The sequence below is a fragment of the Dipodomys ordii genome, unplaced genomic scaffold (assembly GCF_000151885.1).
Source record: "Dipodomys ordii isolate 6190 unplaced genomic scaffold, Dord_2.0 Scaffold40, whole genome shotgun sequence".
Lineage (NCBI taxonomy): Eukaryota > Metazoa > Chordata > Mammalia > Rodentia > Heteromyidae > Dipodomys > Dipodomys ordii.
Genome location: NW_012267256.1, coordinates 4881530 through 4901047, shown reverse-complemented (window position 1 = coordinate 4901047; position 19518 = coordinate 4881530). Strand labels below are relative to the sequence as shown.

Here is a 19518-nt window from a genome sequence, read left to right as displayed (position 1 = left end):
CTTTGAACCACAATCTTTAGATCTCAGCCTTTTACGTGGCTAGGATTACAGGCTCCTGGCTATAAATATTTTGCCATTAAAAAAAAAATTGTGTTCCACTCACCAACTTCTTTTCTGAGAATTCACAACTTAGTGGAAATCAACAAAGCACAGGAGATTTAGCTAACACCATAATGAGATGCAATTCACTGAGCCCAATGAGAAGAAAAACATTCATTAAAAGACAAAGTACAGGCTGGGAAGGTGGCTCAGTGGTAGAGTGCTTGCCTTGCATGCATGAGGCCCTGGGTTTGATTCCTCAGCACCACATAAGCAGAAAAAAGCCAGAAGTGATACTGTGGCTCAAGTGGTAGAGCGCTAGCCTTGAGCTGAAGAGCTGAGGGACAGTGCCCAGGCCCAGAGTTCAAGGCCCATGACTGGCAAAAAAAAAAGACAACGTACATATCATGAATCTAGTCTCATAAACCAGCAAAACGATGTCTTTCTCAATGGAGCTGACTGCCACAAGGTGTCAGAAAAATTTCAACCTCAAGACCACTCTTTGACTTCAGGTCCTTGACTTCAGGGTTTTGTGTGTGCATGTGTGTTTGCTTTGTTCCCCTTTCTGAAGAATTCTTAAGAATTTTTTTACAGGAACTTTATAAGCAGTACTTCTGAGGTCATCTTAAATGTCATGTAATTATTGTGCATGCTTTAGAACAGCAATATTGCATTCTCCAGAGTTCATGTCAGTAAAGGAATACTTGGGATGAAATAAAGACTTCATGGACACTGTCCAAGCAAGCAATGTCTTCTTCATATAAAAACTGCTGAGATTTACAAATGAAAATGGCTCTTGGTACTTTTGGGAAGACATACTTTAAGAAGAAAAGAAGCTGAGGGGAATAGAAAGAAGAGGAGAAAGAAAACAGAAGAAAAAAAAAAAGGGATTGCCACATAATTTTTTTCCCCCTCCTAAACCAACAATCCACAATACTGCTGTCACTGTGGAGACAGTTAACAAGTGCTGGTCCTGAGCAATAACTGGAATGAAGAGGACTTTTTGCTTTTTTGCTCCAAGTCCTTTCTACAGTCAGTGAACCCCTCAATTTCTACCCTAAAGTATGCAGCTTATTCAGCTCAAGTTCCAGGCTGGCAATAGCATAATGTGCATAGAGTTTGGTTTTTCCAAGATTTCTTTTGTCGGCCTCTCTGTTCTTAATAAGCAGGAAGTGTACAGGAGGGAGTGTGTAAGCGTGCTGGGTTTAAAATCATGACCAGCCTTACCTGAGGCAGCACAGAAAGCCATGGAAAGGAATGAAACACAAGTTTGCTGGCCAGCAAATGGAATGGACAAATGCCACAGTCGCAACCAAACACACACACACACCCCAGTCAGCAACTCTTCTCCTCATTCTTTCCAGGATCATTTGTCCAGCAACACTGCAGAGATTACCTGAGTCTCCTAGAATAAAACAAGTAAAAGAAAAGAAAAGAAAAGAAAGGAAACTCCTTGTTAACATTCCTTGGCATGATTTCCCTGGGTGTTTCAACTATGCTCTTTTTCAAGGTCTAAAAAGCCAATTCTGGCCTCAACTTCACCCCATGCCATCATTGTTGGCTGGGCAAAACCAACTACAGTTCTTTTTCCTTTTTTTGTTTTTGTTTTATAAGCAGATGGCAGAGACTTGGCTCACGGGTGGCAGGATGTAAACAGGGATGTTTACAATGGTTTCATTTGACTGATAAAGTCATGGAGACTGAGAAACGGTAAATGATGTACCAAGGTCAGAGACTAGGAAGTGGCCTTAAACCTACGAGTCTACATTGTGGACAGGGTCTCTGGCACAGTTCAGGTTGAGGTCACAAAGCTGAAGATTGAATGATACGTTCCAACACAGCTGTGAAACAGCATCTGACTCGGGAGCTGACTTCACTCCTAGCTCACACTTTACTGCCCAGAACCTGTCCAGCTGGCACTGCCCATTGGGCCTGATGGGATACACATCCTCAGAGCAAAAGAGAAAGCACCAGATAAGACTCATCTTTATGTGCAATCGGCATTGTTTCTTTTTTGGTGCCAGTCCTGGGGCATGAACTCAAGGCCTGGGCACTGTCCCTAACGGCCTACCCTTGAGCCGCAGCTCCACTTCTGGCTCTTTTTATTTATTTATTTTTGGAGTAGTTTATTGGAGATTATCTAGGTTTTCCTTGCCTGGGCTGGCTTCAAACATGATCCTCAGATCTCAGCTTCCTGCAGTAGCTAGAGCTACAGCTTGGAGCCTGCTTTCTTTAAATGCTTCTCAGAAGCCACTCTGACAAACCCAATAGATTGGCAACTAAAAGCCCAAGAAAGTGGTACTGTGTAAGGTTCCCATGATGCAACAGGGCTTTGGCAAATTCAGAAGTAACATCGGAGCGATTTTTACCTACAGAGCATGAAAGCTGTCCAGCGTGTGTACGTAGGAAGAGCTGGCATCCTGCTAACGGCCCGAGCGGGGCAGCCAGAGGCGCATTCATGCAGCCCGGTGCCTGGAGAGAGTGAGGCAGCGCCAGGGAGGGGAGAGACAATCACACAGACAAAAGCCAAGCTCCAGACACACAACGGGGAGGACAAAGCCAGGGGAGGGAAGGCAGGGACGGGTGTTCCACCAACCGGGTTATTCTGAGCCTCAACTGGATGTTATTGAAACGGACAGGCGAAAGACTGGCTTTCTCTGACCACCACCAGTGCCCTGAAGATGATCCTTCCATCCTGGTTCGCTCCCTCTACCCAGCCCCCGGGACTTCACTGCACTTGAGAAAACTAGGAGGAAACTCTTCTGATAATAGCACGGCAGCTGTGGTCTCGCCATCTTAACAAGAGGACTGCTAAGCACTGGAGAACCACACAAAAATGTGTGTGACTGGGTAACTTGGATTTATTTTAACAGACATTTCTGCATTTTCTAGATATTTTAGAGTAAATCTAGGCTACTTTTGATCAGCCTTTCTTTTATATGTTATTTCCCCAAAGCAAGCAATCTAAAAATACCCAATGGGTGGTACAAGGAAGACTTTGGAGAGGGATCCGTTAGGTTGTGGTTGGATCGTGGTTTTTGTCTTAACAAAAGGGTTGACTCTGGGGCTGGGAAGGTGGTTCAGTGGTAGGGTGCTTGCCTTGAGCTGAAGAGCTGAGGGACAGTGCCCAGGCCCAGAGTTCAGGCCCCATAACCGACCAAAAAAAAAAAAAAAGGAGGGTTGATTCTGTGATCAGTCATCTATCCCTCTCAGCAAGATTCAGCCTCTCTCAAGAGGAACTGGAAAGCTAGAGCTACATGGCCATTTCAGGTTGCATAGTGAAAGGTCACAGAGAAAGGTCATAGACCAAGGGCTCCCGTTGGCCTCGTCCATCACTGTCGTGGTCAGCTTCCCCGGGTGATTCCACGCCCCACATGGGAGGTGACAATCCATGGGGTAGCAGTGAAGGATCTCTGACTAGACGGATGTTTGACTGTGGTAACAACAAAACACGTGCTACTAGTTTAATGCAGTGCTAGGGCTCTTTATTTCCCTCCCTGTCCTTATTAAGGAAGAGAGGAAGTTGAAAGCAGGAGTTGCCTTGTCAGCGTGTACTTTTTCTGGGACAGCTGGGTGTTTAAAGAGGTGCCCAAAGCCTGCAGGAAAGAGATGCATGCAGCAGAAAAATCAACATGCCACTGATGCTTTCTGAAGAGGGCAACGTTCAGCGTGCTGCTTGTGTTCATTCCACTTTCTGTGAGTCCCCAGTTAATCAGGGCCACATATGTGTCTGGAGTCCCCAAGAAAGCACTGGAAATACAAAGGAGACCATTCCCTGTCCACCTCCTTCACACAGCAGATGGATGCTCGGATTCTGGATTGGATGGGAAGTTCTTAGGCATAGATACAAAGCAGCTTGCAGGAAAGCCAATTTTATGTAGGGAAAAGGATGGCCAAATTGAGTCAACAAAGCAATCCTAAGGCTTCTGAAGAGGATTCAAAAGTCATTTTGTGATTAGGAGCTTTCTGGAGGAGGGGATCTTAGTACAGCGAGGTATTATGTACTCTTATCAACTATCCAGTTCAAGCCCCCAGCCCATTGATAGGAATTCCAGATGGACAATATTACCCGGGACAACTACAGCTTCTGAGACATTTACCCAGAAAACTGTAGCTGTCAGATATGGGCTGTGAAAAGCATTTTTCTTTTTAAACATGGGGAAGTTGTTTTTTTTTTTTTTTTCACCTACATAGGTTTTCAAATTTCTCAAGGAGGATGAAGTCACATACTAAACTCTCTATTGACATACACTGCAACATAAGGTCTTTGGGCTATTGTATTGAACCTAGTTGAGGTTTCCAATTGAAGAATATGGTGCCTCCCTGCCTCCCTCCCTGCCTCCCTCCCTCCCTCCCTCCCTCCCTATTTTCTGGATCCACCAAGAGCCTTAGTACCTCCATGAGAAATGACTCTCCTGTAGGGCTCAATAACCTTCATGTCGATTCGCTGTTCTTGCTCTCCAATTACCACTGTCCTCCACAGCCGGTTGTCTTCCCGCTCCTCTTCAGCTGTATACTCTGGAATAGACTCTGACTCTTGGCCAGAGTCTTTGTTGGCCATGGGATCTTCTGGAAATGAAACATAAGTGACTGAAGGAGCAAGACCTCCATAACCGAGCAACTAAACAACTCAATCTCAAGTTACCTCCAGAACCAACCAAATGGAGCTTCTTCCTATGTGTGAATTCTGTTCATTTGTTTATTTGTTTGCTTGCTTGTTTGTTTGCCAGTCCTGGGGCTCGAACTCTAGCCCTGGGTACTGTCCCTGAGTTTTTGAACTCAGGGTAGAGCTCTACCACTTGAGCCACAGTTCAACTTCCAGCTCTTCATAATTAATTGGAGGTAAGAATCTCACAGACTTTCCTGCCTTGGCTGGCTTCGAACCATGATCCTTAGATCTCAGCCTCCTGAGTAGCTAGGTGTGAGCCATCAGTATCCAGGCTGTATATGACTTTTATAGAATTCAATGGCATCCTGGCAACATATGGTCCACTCTATGAAGTCTTAGTTATTGATGGCTTGAACAGCCGAATCTATTCCTGGGGCCACGCTGGGGTGGGATAGTAAGGCTGCAGATCTTTTATGTCAGCTGTGGTGCCCTAGGGGAGAAGATGCTGCCAACTAGTCCTCCATCAGGCAGGTGAAAAACTGCAGGTCTTTTCTGTTGTTGTTGTTGTTCCAAAACTGGGATTCTCAAACTTAGTATGTGACACTTTTGCTCACTGGCTGGTGCTCTACCTCCTAAGCCATGCCTCCAGCCCCTGAATGTCTTTATGATGGAGTGGAAGGCTATTTATCAAAGTCCAGATAATCTTGGTTGTGTTGAACTTCATCTGATTGCTCAGAGTGTTTGGGACCTTGAGCCTAATGTCTTGATGCTACCAACTTCTGCTGCAGGATTCTCACACCACCACTGAACTTTGTATGTTTGGACAAGAATCTGATATATATACTTCCCATGCATTATTTGCCAAAACATACAACAGAAAGTATTTGTGCAGTAAATGTGGACCAGAAATCTTTCAACGTTTTTAAAGTTGTGTGTGCATCAAGATAGAATAAAGCCCACTGAACATTCTTTGGGAAGAAAATTTCTCTTGGACATCCAAAAATAGTAATCATGGGATTTTTTTTTGTTCTTTTGTTTTTGCAAAAATAAGTAGTACTTGTTTGTATCTTTACCAGGAAAGCTTGGTAAATGTTCAAGTAAATTGAAGGGAAATGTTATTTATAACCTCCACAATAATTCTGAGATATTACCACTCTTGTTTTTCCATTTGTACAAAGAAGACCTATGGGGAAAAAAAGAAAAAGAAGACCTATGCACCAAACTTTACTAGCACTTCTCTTATGGCACTATGATAAAAATCATCACAATACTTTTAAAATTATCTACCACCTACTGTTCCAGGTACAGTAATAGCCAGTAAAAGGAACATTAGATAAAAACTGACTCCAATGCTGGGGCTTGAAATCAGGGCTTCCAGCTCTTGCTTATCATTTTCACTCACAGGTGGACCTCTATCACTTGAACTGCACCTCTACTTCTGTTTATTTTCACCTTTATAATCTATCCCTATAGAGATAGATACAGATATAGATATAGATATAGTTTTTGGTGGATATGGACTTGAACTCAGCCTGGGCACTGTCTTCTGAACTCTTTTTGCTTAAGGCTAGTGGTCCACTGCTTTGAGCCACAGCTCTACTTCCTACTTCTAGCTTTTTGCTGGCTAATTGGAGACAGAGTCTTACAGATTTGTCTGCCTGGGCTGACTTTGTATCTTGATCCTTAGATCTCAGCCTCCTGAGTAGCTAGACTTATAAGCAAGAGCCACTGGTGCCTGGCTCATTCTTATATATTTTATGAAGAGCTGAGTCCCTTGGATCAAGGAACTGTGCCCAAGGTGCCTTTAATATTTGCCTCTACCAACACACCCCACGCTGAGCTTGGAAGCCTACTCATAAAATTCAAAGCACTGGAAAGTGTGGACAAGCTTCTGGAAAGGTAGCTAATCTGTGAGTCATGGCATAGTGAAGACATTCCAGAAGATTCTGCAGTTATTAAGGATTCTTGAGTACCTAATTTCCTAAGACAGAATAGGAAAATGAGGCTCCACTGGGAAGCAATCCTAGCCTATCTTGCCAATACCAACAGTTACCAGCCACCTACAGCGCCTGGCCCAGGTGGATTCCCTGTCTTCTCAGCAGTTCTTGGAAGCTTATTAAGGACAGACTCAGCAACTCTGGCTTGTAAGCCAAGCACTCTGTCACATGCACAATCTATCCATGTGTCTTGAACACTTTCCCGCTTCTTCTTTTCTACTGGGGTTAGGAACCCTAGATGCTAATAAGACCTTCACAAGGAACCCATTTCTCATGTCCCTGTTCCCTAGAACAAGCTCTAGTGCTTGTCTTCTGGCATTCATGTACACACACATCCTTGCCTGCAGTAAACCAAACCCTCTGTACCATCTTTGTCGCTCTCTGGTCTGTTCTCTTTGGACTCTGGTGATATCTGTGGGGTGAGAGTCAGTTCTGTTTTATTTTTCCCTGCATGCTTTGTTTTTTTTGTTTGGTCAGTGTGGGGCTTGAACTCTGGGCCTGGGCGCTGTTCCTCAGCTCTTCAGCTCAAGGCTAGTGCTCTACCACTTTGTGCCACAGCACCACTTCAGGTTTTCTGATAGCTAGCTAGAGATAAGAGTCTCATGGATTTGCCTGCCTGGGCTGGCTTTGAACTGTGATCCTCAGATCTCAGCCTCCTGAGTAGCTAGGATTACAGGTGTGAGCCACCAGTGCCCAGCCCCTGCATGCTTTTATTGAAACTTCACTAATTTTTTTTCCCCCTAGAGCCAAGCGCCAGTGGCTCATGCCTGTAATCTTAGCTATTCCCGAAGCTGAGATTTGAGAATCATGGTTTGAAGCCAGCCAGGGAAGGAAAGTCTGGGAGATTCTAATCTCCAATTTATCACCAAAAATTAAAATAAAAACAAAAACAGAAGTGGAGCTGTGGTTCAATGTGGTAGAGAGAAGGCTCAGGGCCTTTTGAGTTCCAGCCCCAGGATCTGCATGCATACACACACACACACACACACACACACACACACACACACACACACACACATATCTCTATATGACATTTTTACAATTCTGGTTGTAAAAGTAAAATGTATATCACACAAAAATAGTCAGTGGATCTTTTGTGTTTTTGTGCTGGTACTGGGCTTGAACTCAGGTCTTCTCATTCTTGCTTAGCTTTTCCATTCAAGACTTGTGTTCTACTATTTGAGCCACAGCTCTACTTCAGTCTTTTTGATGGTTAATTGGTGATAAGAGGCTCAGGGACTTACCTGTCTGGGCTGGCTTTAATCCACAATCCTCAGATCTTAGCCTCATGAGCCGCCAGTGCTTGGCTTAGTCAGCTGATCTTTAACAAATGATCCAAGGTGGAACAATGGAACCAAGAGTCTTTTCAACAAATGGTACTCACTTCTTTATATCTCAGAAACTCTGCTCCTTTTAAAAAGTAGTCCTCAGAGCTGGGTGCTGGTGGCTCATGCCTGTAATGGTGCCCAGGAGACTAAGATTTGAGGACATGCTTCAAAGCCAGTCCAGGCAGGAAAATCCAATAATACTCTCACCTCCAATTTACCAGCAAAAAGCTGGAAGTGGAGCTATGGCTCAAGTAGTAAAGTACTAACCTTTAGCAAAAAACAAACAAATAAAACCTAAAGGACAGTGTCTAGGCCCTGAGTTTAAACCTCAGTACTGGTAGTACTGGTACGTAGACACACACACACACACACACACACACACACACACACACGTAGCCCCCAAGGATTTCATTTTGGTGGTAATGGTACGTAGACACACACACACACAACACACACACACACACACATAGCCCCCAAGGATTTCATTTTGGTGGTAATGGTACACACACACACACACACACACACGCACACACACACACGTAGCCCCCAAGGATTTCATTTTGGTGGTACTGGTACATAGACACACACACACACACACACACACATACACACAACACACACACACGTAGCCCCCAAGGATTTCATTTTGGTGGTACTTCCAGTTTATCAGCCTCATTTATTTATTATTTTGAATTAAGCTCTTGCTAAGTAGACCAGAATGACCTTGAACTCAGGTGTTATTCCTAATGTTCCCAAATGTGGGAGTTAGCAAGTTGCTCTTTCTCCTTCTTTCCCTTCTGACACATGTAAATTGGGGAAAAAGAGTTATTCAAGAGTAAGGGATCGTACTGCAGATGTGGCTGAGTGGAGAGAGCTTGCCTAGTATTACTAGCCAATGTCCTAGTTCATCCCTAGAGCCCCAAATTAAAAACAAAAACAAATAAAGAACTAGGTTACATTCACTTTATTTTAGGGTTTTCACTTATATCAGTCAGGAATATAAGCTAGTAAAAAATAAAGATAGCTTTACTCACTCCCTTAGTGAATGATATCCCACTGATCTTAATAATTGTTCTGCTGTAACTACAAATTATCATCTTGTCAGCCTTCATTTTCTATTTGCAAATATTCAGCTGTCATTTAAGATTCCACTCCCAAATAATTATTTTTTCAGAATCATATTCTCGATATGAGGAAATAGCTTATTTCCTTTCTTTCAATGATAAACTTTCTCTTGACAACAATGAAATCCTCTCAAACAAGAAGTAAACTTGAACTTTTCTTTTGATCTCTTTGAGATGAATTAGCACAGAAGCTCTTGAATGTTCCATGCTTCAGAGACTACAATGGAGAATCCATCCTTGATGATTATTATGGACTAGCTAGAGATGTGATCACTAGGAAAATACATTTATGAGAGGGGGGTTGGCTATCTATATTATAATATTGCCCAGACAATGAGAGCACCAGAGAAGATTTGGCTGAAGATATACCATGCATAAAGACTTCAAAATTCTTTTGGTGACAAACAGCAAACAGAAAGTTAATTTGATAGAAAAATCTCAACATACAAAAATACCAAGCCTGCCAGCCATTAATGGTGTGCACTTAAATCCTAGCTACATAGGACACTGATATCTGGGGATCTTAGTTCAGAGCCAGCCCAGGCGGAAAAGTCCATGAGACTCTTATCTCCAATAAACCAGCAAAAAGCCAGAAGTGGGTTCAAGGGGTAGAGTCCTAGCCTTGAGCAAATAAAGCTCAAGAACAGTATCCAGGCCCTGAGTTCAAGCCCTAGGATTGGCACACACACACACACACACACACACACACACACACACACACACACACATTCTTCCAGGCACTGGGTAAAACATAGTAAGCTTAACACTTAATTAGGTTACATGAAGCAGAACTAAATGAAACAAGGACTGTAGGCTATGGAAATACAAAACACCACAAAAAGAGACACAAAAATAAAGAGATGTCCTCATTATCTGAAAATAATGTTGGGGTGCCTTATCAACTCACAAGACTTTCATTAACAGTCGGTTCTAGAAACAACAGTGCCCATGGAATCTGTAAGTATTACTTGGAAGACTCAGTCTAAGAGCATGTTAATATTTCCTATAATATTCATATCAGAAATATGCAGGTGAAAATTCTTTATCATTTTTCCACTTCCCTTGTGAAAGCAAAGCCTTTGCTGGGATCTGATTTATGGTTTAAACAGAAAGAAAAGAAAATAATGACTGTATGCTTGGTTTGAAGAGCAGAAAGAGGTCATCACTCTCCCGCTAGCCTTTGGGTATTTTTGAATCCCTAGAATTGATGTCATCAAGCACTCAAAACAAAACAAAACTGATTTAATATGAAAGAGTGCTTTCTAAGTGCTTCTCTATGTCCCTGTTTTCCCGATAGCTTTCATACATTGTAAATATCAAAGGAAATCAAGCTTTGGTTATACCCATATTCTAAATTACATTTACCCGCCATTTTGGGCACAATGATTAAAGAAAACTGCTTGGAAGTGGAGATCAATTGAACATCTTTGGAAAGAGACACTAATTTTTTTGTGTCTTTTTTTTTTCCATGACCTTGACTACTGAATAAACATGCAAATGACAAGTCTTTGCTTCTGTCTGTACAGTGAAGGTGTTCACAGTGTGAACACAGCAGGATCACATTTATCATTTAGATGATGCATGTGTCAAACCAGCAAAAGACTCTGTTTTTTCCATTGTCACTATATTTATAAAGAAGCAGCACAGGTCAGGAGTCAAGACATTTCCTGGTTTTTGTGCCAGTCCTGCCATCTACTACCCATGTAACCTTCGGCAAATCATGTGCCCTCTTTACGCCTCAGTGCTTTCCTCTATAAAACAGGGAAATTTTATAAAGCAGATGTGAGAATAAAAATAGTTCTACCTCTCTATACAACACCTTAATGATAGTAATAAAAGCATATTAAAAGCCGGGCATTCGTGGCTCACACCTGTAATCCTAGCTACTCAGGAGGCTGAGATCTGAGGATCACTGTTCAAAGCCAGCCTAGGCAGGAAAGTCAATGAGGCTCTTATCTCCAATAAACCACCAGAAAACTGGAAGTGGCACTGTGGCTCAAATGGTAGAGTGCTCACCTTCAGTTGAAGAGCTGAGGGACAGTGCCCAGGCCCAGATTTCAAGCCCCAAAACTGACAAAAAAAAAAAAAAAGTATGTTAAAAAACAGTTCTAGAGGCTGGGAAGGTGACTCAGTGGTAGAGCGCTTGCCTGGCATACATGAGGCCCTGGGTTCGATTCCTCAGCACCAGATAAACAGAAAAAGCCTGAAGTGGCACTGTGGCTCAAGTGGTAGAGCGCCAGCCTTGAGCTGAATAGCTGGGGGACAGCGCCCAGACCCAGAGTTCAAGCCCCACAACTGACAAAAATAAAAACAAAAACAGTTCTAGCTCTAAAACACCTAGGATGAATCCTACACATCACAGGTACCATATATGTTCATTCAATGAAATAAATTAGGAACAAAGGTCTTGGAAAAACTTCCACTTTATTTAGAAATAGCTATGACTAGACTAATTCAAAATGCTCAAAGAACTAATTCTGCAAAGGTGCAATTTTGAAGCGCTTATTTCATGTCTCAGAGCTAAAATACCTTTACATCCTGCTCTTCTTAACCATCTCTGCACCTTTACAAATAGAGCTCTGCAGACATACCTTTGTGTTTTCATGTTTTTTGCTTCTTTGCCTGTTTGGTTAGCACAGTGCCCCTGAGAATACACTTTTCATTGGAAAACCAAGGTGAAGTTTCGAACTTCTGTGAAAATTTGGTCCCTGGAGTTTAAGACCTACGAGGAGAGGTGTGGCCATTAAGCTGGTTCTTGCCACAGAACTGTGTCAACGCAATGCAAGGAGTCATGTCAGCAAGTGGCAGCGTGAATTACCAGCTTGCTCAGCCACCGCCACTTTTGCCTGACAGTTTTACTATTTATAAAAATAAATGGTTCACATGTGGTGACAAAGCACTCCACAGAAACAGGGAAGTGAAGGGGGCGGAAAAGGAGGAGCGGCTGGGTGGGACCACAGCTGTCTTCTGGGAGATTCTAAATAGGAGTGCTGAGGGCTGCCAGAATGGATGGAGGGGCAGGGTGGGCTGGGATGGACGGACAGCTGGGGTAGCAGCGGCAAACAGAAAGTCAAGACCTTTTTATCTTTTCTTTTCATCTTTATATATTATAAAGTGTGGGATCAGACGCCCAGATAGCCAGAGTTGATCTTCCTTATCTGTGGGGTCCATGTTCAAAGTTTAACCAAAGACAGATAGAAAACAGGAGGGTAGGGGTGGGGAGGGGGTAAATCTGTAGTGAAGACGCGCAGAATTTTTTCCCTATCATTACTCCCTAAACAATATGACCGCTTACATGGTGTTCACCTCATACTTGATACTATAGTTAATCTAAAGATGAGTTAAAGTACATGAAATCTTGTGTAGGTTCTGTGCAAGTGCTATGCCATTTTATATGAAGAAACTGGAGCATGCTTGGATTTGTGTTTGTCTGGGGTCAGGAATCCAATCTGCCATGGATGCCAAGGGAAAACTGTGAAAAACTTCATAAACATAAGAAAAGTAAAACAGAAGATCCTGCATACACATAAGAAACCTCAAAATAAGTAGCTTTTTTTTTTTAACTTGAGGAGTAAAGGCTTAAACTCTTGTGAAGCAAGGTTTAAATCTCCTCTGGTCACTGTTATAGCTCCAGTGGCTTGATGACCATCGCTTTAACAAATTAGCTAATTTGATGAAATTCCTAATTATGCTCTCCTATGAGTAGAGCTAATGGAATTAGCTCTATCTTTGAAAGTTGAGGCATTGATTAATGGTGGTGGTGCTCTTTAAGACTAGAATTTTTATAAAGAAGAAAAGCAAGAACCATGGTTCTTACATTTCACTTTGATTCCCCCTCCATCTCTCCTTCCCTCCCTCCCTCCAATGCTTGCCTGCTTGCCTGCCTGCCTTCCTTGCTTCCTTCCTTCCTTGTGCTAATACTGGTACTTGAACTCAGAGTCTCATGCTCTTGCTTAGCATTTTCACTCCCAGTTGACATTCTACTACTTAAGCCACATCTCTGCTTCTCGCTATTTGCTAGTTAACTGGAGATAGAGGCTCTCAATGTCTTCCTGGGCTGGCTTTGAACCTCAATCAGATCTCAGCCTCCCGAGTAGCTAGAATTGTAGGTGCAAGCCTCTACTGCCAGGCTCACCCCGATTTTCATTGATAACTTTAGAGAAAAACCCAACCTGGCTAAAAGTACAACAAACCATATTCTGCTATATGTATTTCTAAGTAAATGATGGCTCTGAACCACGATCCTCAGATCTCAGCCTCCTAAGTGGCAAGGATTACAGGTGTGAGCCAACAGCGCCCGGCTATATATACTTCTTGATAAGCCAAATATCAAGAGCAATACCAAGAACTCAGCTCAGATGCATTCACATCAGAAGAGTCAGACTTTAATCTGACAACCTTTAGTTTTCTTCCTTTCTGTCTTTTCACTACACATCCTTTCCTTCTTTCTATTTTATGGGAGATACAGCATAAGAAAGTCCCTATCCTGACGGAGCATCTGTTCTAGTGGGAAAAATAAGACAGGAAACATGCAGACGAATAGTTAACTAGTACACGTTCCATATGGGGACGTGAAAAGTCAGATGAATGAATTCTGGGGTCAAGTTTGATAGGCTAGGGACCAGATGGGGATCACCCCTGGCTGCAGAGATCCAGGGATCCCCATTGAGAAGAGACATTTGCCTGGGATTGGTGGAAAGAGGAGGGGTCAGTCATGGAAGGGGTCTGGGTGCATGAGCTGTCCAGAAAATGAGAGCTTAGAGGAACAAAACAAATCCATTAGGTCTGCTTTCTCCTATGCACATTTTATCTTTTAGATGACACTCTCTTTCTCTGCAAAACTGGAGCCTCAGTTTTCTACACCATGACCTGGAACAAACTTTCCACATCCCCTAGTGCGAGCACAAGGCCTGGCATAGAGTATGTGGTTGACAAAAGAGCAACAGTTAGAAATGAGCAGCCATGGCTGGGAAGGTGGCTCAGTGGCAGAGTGAGGCTCTGGGTTCGATTCCTCAGCACCACATAAGCAGAAAAAGCGGGAAGTGGCACCGTGGCTCAAGTGGTAGAACACTAGCCTTGATCTGAAGAGCTGAGGGACAGCACCCAGGCCCAGAGTTCAGGGCCCACAACCAATAGAAAGAAAGCAAGGAAGGTAAGAAGGAAGGAGCAACCTCTGCTCATAGTATGAGACAGAGCTCATGGTCTACACTCTGTCCTCGACACCTAGGACAGAGACGCAAACAGAAGCATCTAGAAATCACAGAAAGGAGCCAGTGGCACAAAAATAAGAGGCTTACTTGCAAGCTATTTAGTCTCAAAAGCTTAGTGACTTACCATGACCAGTGTAGTCAAAAGAATCTGCTTCATCGGGGGTGTCAAGTTCATCGACATTGATATCAATTTCATCTGGACTGTCCAGGTTATCATCAGAAAGAATAGAACCTTCGCTTTGGTCCAGAGAGAGATTGATATTTGGCGCTGTGAGTTTGATTCTCCGAGGATGAGTGCCATTGAGACCCAGAGAATTAGGAGGTTCTACGGGAGGAAATAATAGCCACGTTATTAGACTACACACAGGGCTGGCACTGAATATCTCCTTGGCCAAGGAGGAGCTGCCGTGCAAAGAAAGAATCAAGTAAGTCAAGTAAGTGTTTTTGTGTATGTAGGAAGGGCTTTCTCGTTTTGCATACTAGGGATTGAACCCAAGGCCTTGCAAATATTAGGCAAGCCCTCTACCACTCAGCTACATCCTCAGCCCCAATTTGGTGTGGTTTAAAAGATTACTGAGCCAGGTGCTGGTGGCTCATGCCTGTCATCCTAGCTACTCAGGGAGCTGAGATCTGAGGATTGTGGTTCAACGGCAGCCCAGACTCATCTCCGATTAACCACCAGAAAACTGGAAGTGGTGCTGTGGTTCAACATGGTTGAGTGCTCGCCGTAAGCCAATTCCCACAGACTGAACACACAGGCAGATACACTGGGGTCTGAGAGATCGAGTGACCCAAATAAGGAACTTCAATATTCAAGTCATCTCTGAAACGAACTAAATTGAGCCCGACACCTTTTTCCTCACACATTTTTCCCTCTTTTCACTGAGATCACACACTGAATGCAGAGAAAATGGCCCTCTTGGTGAATAATGAAAATGTTTGCATGCAGAACACCACGGAAGGAAATGAGCAAATGCTCCTCTCACCCGGCCTCATGTCTGCAGAGCTGGGACTCAGCGCTCCCGCCTCAAAGGGGAGGTCCATTCCTACATCGTCTGACAGGGGTCTGGAGGAAAAGAGAAAAAGAGAGCATGGACGATTGCATAGACTTGATTTTCACTGAAAAGAAAACCCAAAGATTCTAGGACATTTCCAGTGCAATTAAGGTGACCCAAATATATATATGACCTCACATTAGAATAGTTTCTGCAGTTACCACGCATGACAGCCATGAACACGAATTTCAGCCATGTATGGTCACTTTCCCCACCAGCACACTTGAGTAAACACATTCCAAGTAAAACTGGAGAAGATGGAAATGCAAACACTTAACAAGTAATAGAATTTGGAGTGTAGTTAATACGCATTTTCAAATATATATATATACATACAAACATCATACATATACATGTATGATACAATATATTATATATACATTACGTATATGAGCATAAACATACTTGTGTATGTTTTAGATATGATATAAAAATCTTTTTTATGGATGGATGGATATGTGTACATATCTTTATGTACATAAAGTATATATGAACAGACGTGTGAATATATGAGCTAATTCTGTTTTGCTCCATTTCTTTGGAGGTTTAAACATTCACAGTGGCATGTATTGGTGAAGAGGGCTCTGGCGACAATGTGCCATCTCGTCTCTACTCAGTAATGGTCTCAGGCTCAGTTGCATGAGGTTACGTGGTAAGACACATGCAGGGAAAAGGACAAGGTAGAGAAAATCCTGGCCAATCCATATGCTCTTCTAGTATGTTGACCACTGTAGACCAGGAGTTTCTCCCTCCCCCTTTTTTTTGGTCAGTCTAGGGTTTGAATTCAGGGCCTCCCACTTGCTCAGTTTGCTTCCTTGACTGACACTCTACCACTAGACCATACCTCCATCCCAGCTGGTTAATTGGAGATGAAGTTAATTGGAGAAGTTAAGTGCAGTGGAGTTTTCTGCCTGGCATGGCTTGGAAACATTATCCTTCTAGATCTTAGTCTCTGAAGGAGCTAGAATCACAGACCTGAGTCACAGCTATCTTGACTTATTTTTATTCCCTGCCTCTTATTCAGTAAATCCTTAAGGACCGTGATTTGTAATTTTCTTCTTGTTAGCTCCCACATAATTTCAACCATCTAGGGTGATTCCTCATGACAAATGCACTAACCTAAATTTAAACATGCTAACTTTTCGTTGAAGTTCCACATTTAGTTCTTTTTCTTTGTTTCTTGAACCTTTTCTCGGTGTATGTCTGGTTCTCCCAGTTTGAGTTTGATCAACTTCTCAAAGATCCAAGTCAAATATTTTTGATATAAAAAAGCTACTATGGTAATAAAATAAACTCTATGTGTCTAGTGATAACTGCACTTGCTTTGTTTATTCAACAAATATGTATTGAGTGCCTGAGTGCTGAGACTAGAGGAACAAAGCAGACCCTCTTTCCTCTTCCTCATAGTGGAACTGAGATGATGGATTGAAATGCACATTTCAGAGCTGCTCCCATGAAGAGAAGCGCCTGTGTCTTACCTACCTACTCTACAGGCTTCTCTATGACCACAGCACCAGGGAATAGTATGGTTTGGCTCTTTAATGTCCGTAAAGGCCCATATGCTCAAGACATGATCACCAGCCTATGAAGCCACTGGGAGGTGGTGGAAGTTTTCAGACGAGTGGACCAGTGGGAGGAAGTTAGGTAATTGGGTACATGACCTTGAAAGGAATATTGAAACAGTAGCTCCCCTTCCCCCTTCTTTGCTGCTCAATGGGCAGGTGCCATGATGTTTTGCCTTGCCACTGGAACATGGTCTGTAAACCGAAACCAGAAACCAGAATAATTCTTTTCTCCTTGTAAGTTGGTAATCACAGATATTTTGTCGCAGTAATAGAAGCCTAACAAAGGGAGTTTCTTTTCTCTATAGAGTGCCAATGGCTTTGCCCCTGTGTGGTCTTATAAACTAAACCTGCACCTTATCATTGAGACAGAGAAGTCTGGGGGTGTATCTTGGGGATAGAATATTTGCATAAAGCCCCAGCGCGCACACACACATACACGCAAGTGAGTAAGGAATCAGCAAAGCAAGGCAGTATTACATTAGCAGGAACAAGACAGCCTTTGTCACACAGAGCTCTACTGTGTTTACTAGGTGAGAGAATACCAAATGCAGTGGGAAGGCTGCAAGTCCTGGAACTCAGAGATGGGAGGCAGTTTCTAATGCTACAGAAGTTTGTCAGGTGTTGTGGGTTTTTTGTTTTGTTTTGTTTTGATGACCCAATTCTACTTAATGTGGTTGAGAACAGTTGGATTTCAACCCCTTAGTTCTGATACATCCTGTGAGCTAAATGGTAAGTTATTTCATCCCTTTTTTTCTGCCTCAGTTTCTCATCCATTAAAGGAGAGTGAGGCATGCCTGAACATGAGCATTCAAAGAAAAGGATCATCGATTATCATGGTAGTGCTTTGTGTCCCGAGGGGTCTGACTCAGTATCCAGCACTCAGTACAAGCCAATACCCGGTAACACACATTGAGCTGAAAGTTTGCACCTGAAACACTCTAAATGCACTTGTGTTATTCCTCTAGTCCTCTGTCTAAAAGTCAATGAAACAAAGACATCAGATTCCCATGGCTTTGACACAGCACCCCAAAGTTCATGCCTTACCCTCAAAGTAAACAGGAAAGTGATTTATATGAACAGATAAAATCAGCATCAATTTCATAGATTTTTTAAAAAAATATTTGGCCACACTGTGGAATAACCACAGGAACCCGGGATAGGAGATCCTGGCTCTGCTCTGTATTCCTACTGACAGGCTACTGAAATCTAAGGTTAGCCAACTATGTTTGTATGTGTGATTTGATTACTATAAATACCCAATAGTGCAGTGATTATGGGGAAGAAATATGATCCAAAGAAGAGCCAGGGCCTGACATTCAGGATCCTACATCCCCCTTCATTTAAAAACGATATCCAAAGCAGAGCGCAGGAGTGTGTCACCGTTAGACAACACGTTACTAAGGTCAGCATGCGTTAGGCGTTTGACCAGGTAAGACAGTATTTCACAGCTGTACAAATCTGCACAGAGCCTGGAAACGCCCCAAACTCTCGGATGTTCAGTACTCCTTTCAGCACAACACAGACACCCTGTGAAGAAGGTGCTGGAAATCTAGTGGTGGCAGTCCTTGGGGAAGGAAAGGACTGAAGGCTACGACTCTCTCCCAAGCCCATGGATATCAGAAAAGGCTATGGAGGCTGGTAGGAAACCCTAAGGACGAAGCAAATCTCAGCCAGAACAGCCTAGAAGCAAATCTGAGAGAAATCCCAGCCATACCCTTTGGAAAACACTGCAAATGCACACATACAGCATGCTCATAAATATCTGTAGAAATGAAGTGGCCAAACCAAACAAGGTAGTTGGTAGTGTAGTGAGATTATCGTTTCAGGAGCGTGATGAAAAGTCCCGAGGCGAGGTTGTCTTTTCCACCTGTAACACATACTTAATCTGGGGCTTTCTAGAGACAGAGTAGAGCCAAGCAGAGGCTAGCGGGGGTGGGGTAGAGGAATGGAGACACAAGCCTAACTCTAGTATGGCTGAACTAGAGACATGTCTCCATCTAGAGGACGTGTCAGAATTGTTTGATGACTTCTGCGCTGGATAGTGTTGTAATATTATTATATGTTCACCGAGGCTCTTTGCCTTTTGGGTATATGGTAATATTGCATTTTCTCTGCCTGCTGGGGATTTAGTGGCCACGTAACCTGCTTTGGCTAATCAAGGACAGTGAAGTGGCGGACGTCCTTCTGAGCAGGAGACGTAGGAATGAATGGATGAGGGGATATTGCCTTCTTGCCTCCGTGGCTAGGAATGTCTCCCTTGGGCATGTGCCCAGTGCCCGTGAGGAGCACAGAAGCAGACTGAAGCTCATTGGCTCTGTGAATAAGAAATGAATTTTTGTCCTGCCTGTTTATGAGCATGTTTATGTCTCCTACATGTGCTTCTGTGAGGGATGTCCAGCCATAGGAGATCTGAGAAGTCACTTGGTTCTTGGAACAGATACAGATGCTTCTCGTTGGCTTGCAGTGGCCATCTACCTGTACGGATCATTTCATGTGCCCATAAATGGTGTCATAAATGTCCGAATGGCTCTTGGCAGAAGAAAGTTTCTCCACCCCTGGTACACAGTTAGCTTTTGTTGTGTGCGTCACAG

General features: G+C 43.1%; 1 protein-coding gene across 2 annotated transcripts in view; it reads right to left on the bottom strand.

The window, feature by feature from the left end:
- Nucleotides 1-19518, bottom strand: part of Prune2 (prune homolog 2 (Drosophila)) — a 171861-nt gene that overhangs the window by 23706 nt on the left and 128637 nt on the right. The window contains exons 9-11 of one of the 2 annotated variants that reach the window (XM_013018427.1): nucleotides 15294-15373; nucleotides 14432-14632; nucleotides 4435-4608 (exon numbers count right to left, since the gene is read on the bottom strand). In XM_013018427.1, coding sequence (XP_012873881.1) covers nucleotides 4435-4608; nucleotides 14432-14632; nucleotides 15294-15373 — 455 coding nt within the window. Of the gene's footprint in view, nucleotides 1-4434; nucleotides 4609-14431; nucleotides 14633-15293; nucleotides 15382-19518 lie in introns of those variants that run through there. The other variant, XM_013018428.1, reaches the window with a different exon arrangement.